The 2,500-nt window shown below is 61.4% G+C and overlaps 1 protein-coding gene across 1 annotated transcript in view; it reads left to right on the top strand.

The window, feature by feature from the left end:
* LOC125036944 (trithorax group protein osa-like) overlaps positions 1-2,500 on the top strand; it is a 4,370-nt gene that overhangs the window by 1,255 nt on the left and 615 nt on the right. The window contains exons 3-5 of the mRNA XM_047629904.1: positions 479-555; positions 764-1,923; positions 1,972-2,500. The exon at positions 1,972-2,500 is cut by the window's right edge and continues 542 nt beyond it. Of these exons, the coding sequence (XP_047485860.1) occupies positions 479-555; positions 764-1,923; positions 1,972-2,500 (1,766 nt within the window). The remainder of the gene's footprint in view (positions 1-478; positions 556-763; positions 1,924-1,971) is intronic.

Here is a 2,500-nt window from a genome sequence, read left to right on the forward strand (position 1 = left end):
CATGGATATGTAGATAGTAGAACTAGCTTGAGTAGATGAGTAGCTAGCAACATGAAAACAAAAAACTGACTAGTTATAGAAAATAAAGTTATGAAACTGCCCAAAGAAACATTAATACCCTTATCAATCGTGGAATATTACCTTCATTGACGGAAGAGATAAGAATAACAGTAATAAATTAACTTTGAAATTCTCTGCACACGCCTGTATGTTTGTATGTTCAAGAATACATACAATTATATGTGCGTGTGTGAGGGCAAACCCAAACCAACTGTGCCTCCTATTTAGATAATTACCAGAGTCACTTTCATGAATACCACACTGTGCCATATGTCGTGGGGGGACAGGGAAGAGGGGGAATAACCGGAGGAAGAAAAGGGAAGAGAAGAAAGAGGGAGCGAAAGAAAAAGGAAAGGATCGACTGGGAGACGCACTTTAACGCAGAAGTATACTGTCTCCCTTCCACCTCTCCCGACAGCGGAGTGATAAAGATGTTAGGAGAATAGATGGAGAGCAGGACAGACGATTGAATTTCCTCGAAGAAAGGTTCCATAAGTGAAGGTTTTTGCGGTTTTCACTTGTGGGGATTTTAGGGTTGGTAATGGGGGTCAATGATAACAATCGGGGGAAGGGGAAGGGGAAGGGAGAGAGGGGGAGGAGGAGGAGGAGGGAGGAACCACGAGACCGTTGACAAGGAACACGTGGCCGCGTCTCGGGGCCAAGAGAGTCCTATCTCACAGCAAAGTTTTTCCTCTCTGCCAAGCCTTCAGGGAAGCCAGGGCTCCCTCAACGGCGCCGCAGGGCCAGGGGCAGCCGACGACGATTCCCGTCCTTCGCCCACCTTCGTCGGGGCATACCAGAAGTCCAATAGGCGCGTGGAGGGGCGAAGAGGCCGCAGCTGGTGGGAGTGGAAGGCGGCGGAGGAGCGGAGGATGCTGCAGCAGAGCGGCGACGAGGGCGACGACGAACTGACCAGCTTGGAGAGCGAGAGCCTGAGGCGGCGCGCACACCAGCCGTTCCTGCCCAAGATTCGCGAGAATCTACCGGGTCCGGAGGGTGGAGGAGGGCGTGACGCTGGGTACGTCGTAGGGGGGGCAGACGGCGGGATGATGGGAGGTGGCGGAGGGGGAGGGGCGCCGGGGGTGCAGGTAGGAGGGGGCGCGAGGGGGCCGAGCGGTGGTGGCAGTGGCGGCAGTCCAGGGCTGCGCGTGACGAGGGAGGATCGCGCCGACCAGCCGCCACTCCCGCACCAGCCGCGCCGCCAGCCGCTCCTCCTGCAGCAGCACCACTTCCTGCCTCAGCAGCAGCAGGAACAGCCGCGTCGCGCCGCCAACCCCGAGCTCACGGGTGTCAGTCCCAGTGGTGTGAGGACCAGCGACGCGACCCACTGCCCTCCTCCGCCGTCGCCCGCGCACTCGCCGCACGCGCACCCCGCCGGCCAGCCCAAGAAGGTCACTATCACGTCATTCACTCAGCCCAAACTCACTGTCGTTGCCCCCCGTGCGGGACCCCCCAACCCCGCCGCGGACCCCCGATACACGCCCACGCCCGTCGCGCTCGTGCACGCCGCGCCCGCCCAGCAGTTGCCTCCTCCCGGAGCGGAGATCAAAGCACCTGCGCCGGCCGGGACCGTCCTTCATCCCTTGCTCGCTAAGGGCGTCCCTGCTCCTTCTGCGCCTCCCAAGCATCTGGTCTACGCCGACGCAGACGAGCGGCGAGCTCAGAGGGTGCAGCACAGACCCCAAGGAAAGTCCCCGCGTAGGGCCGAGGATCAGCACCTGCCTCAGAGAGAGCCGCAGCACGTGATCGAGGAGCCCGTCGACGTTGTCAAGAGCCGGCAGACGGAAACCTCGAGTCCTGCGAGAGGGAAGGAGTCGCGTGCGCCCAAGAGAAACAGCAAGGGCGGCGACACAGGCCACGGGGGCGATCCGAAGAACGAGTCGTGTGACGGCGACCGTTTCCCGTCCAAAGGCGACCCTTTCCAGGAGGACGACGCCAAGGCCGAGCCGTCCAAGGGCCACCCGCGCAACCCCTTCAATGGTGACAACGGAGACGCCCCTTTGAAGCCTGACGACGCCAAGGGCAGTCCACCCAAGGGGACCAGCGCCAAGGCCGACCACCCCAAGGGCAGCCACAACAGGGACGAGCCCGGCAGGAAAGAAGCCAGCAGGAAGGAGCCCAGTAGGAGGCCCGAGGCGAGCAAGAGTAGCCAGAACAGGAGCCTCGTCCCGGTCTCCAGCCCAAGTGTGTTCGTGACCCCCGGCAGCGGCAGACCTCCGGCAGTCTCGGCATGGCAGAGTTCCTCCGGCCTCCCTGCCCTTCATGGCCCCAGTAAGGGCTTCCCACAGCAGCAGCAGCAGCAGCAGCAGCAGCAGGGCGCCGGGGGCTCTCTCGTGTGGGTGAACCAGCCCGGCGGAGGCTCCAAGCTCGAGTGGATGCCCTTTCCCGCTCTCGCCACCATTAAGACCACACCCGCCCTCCCCGCCCACGACGATCTCGA

This window comes from Penaeus chinensis, chromosome 22, assembly GCF_019202785.1.
Source record: "Penaeus chinensis breed Huanghai No. 1 chromosome 22, ASM1920278v2, whole genome shotgun sequence".
NCBI lineage: Eukaryota > Metazoa > Arthropoda > Malacostraca > Decapoda > Penaeidae > Penaeus > Penaeus chinensis.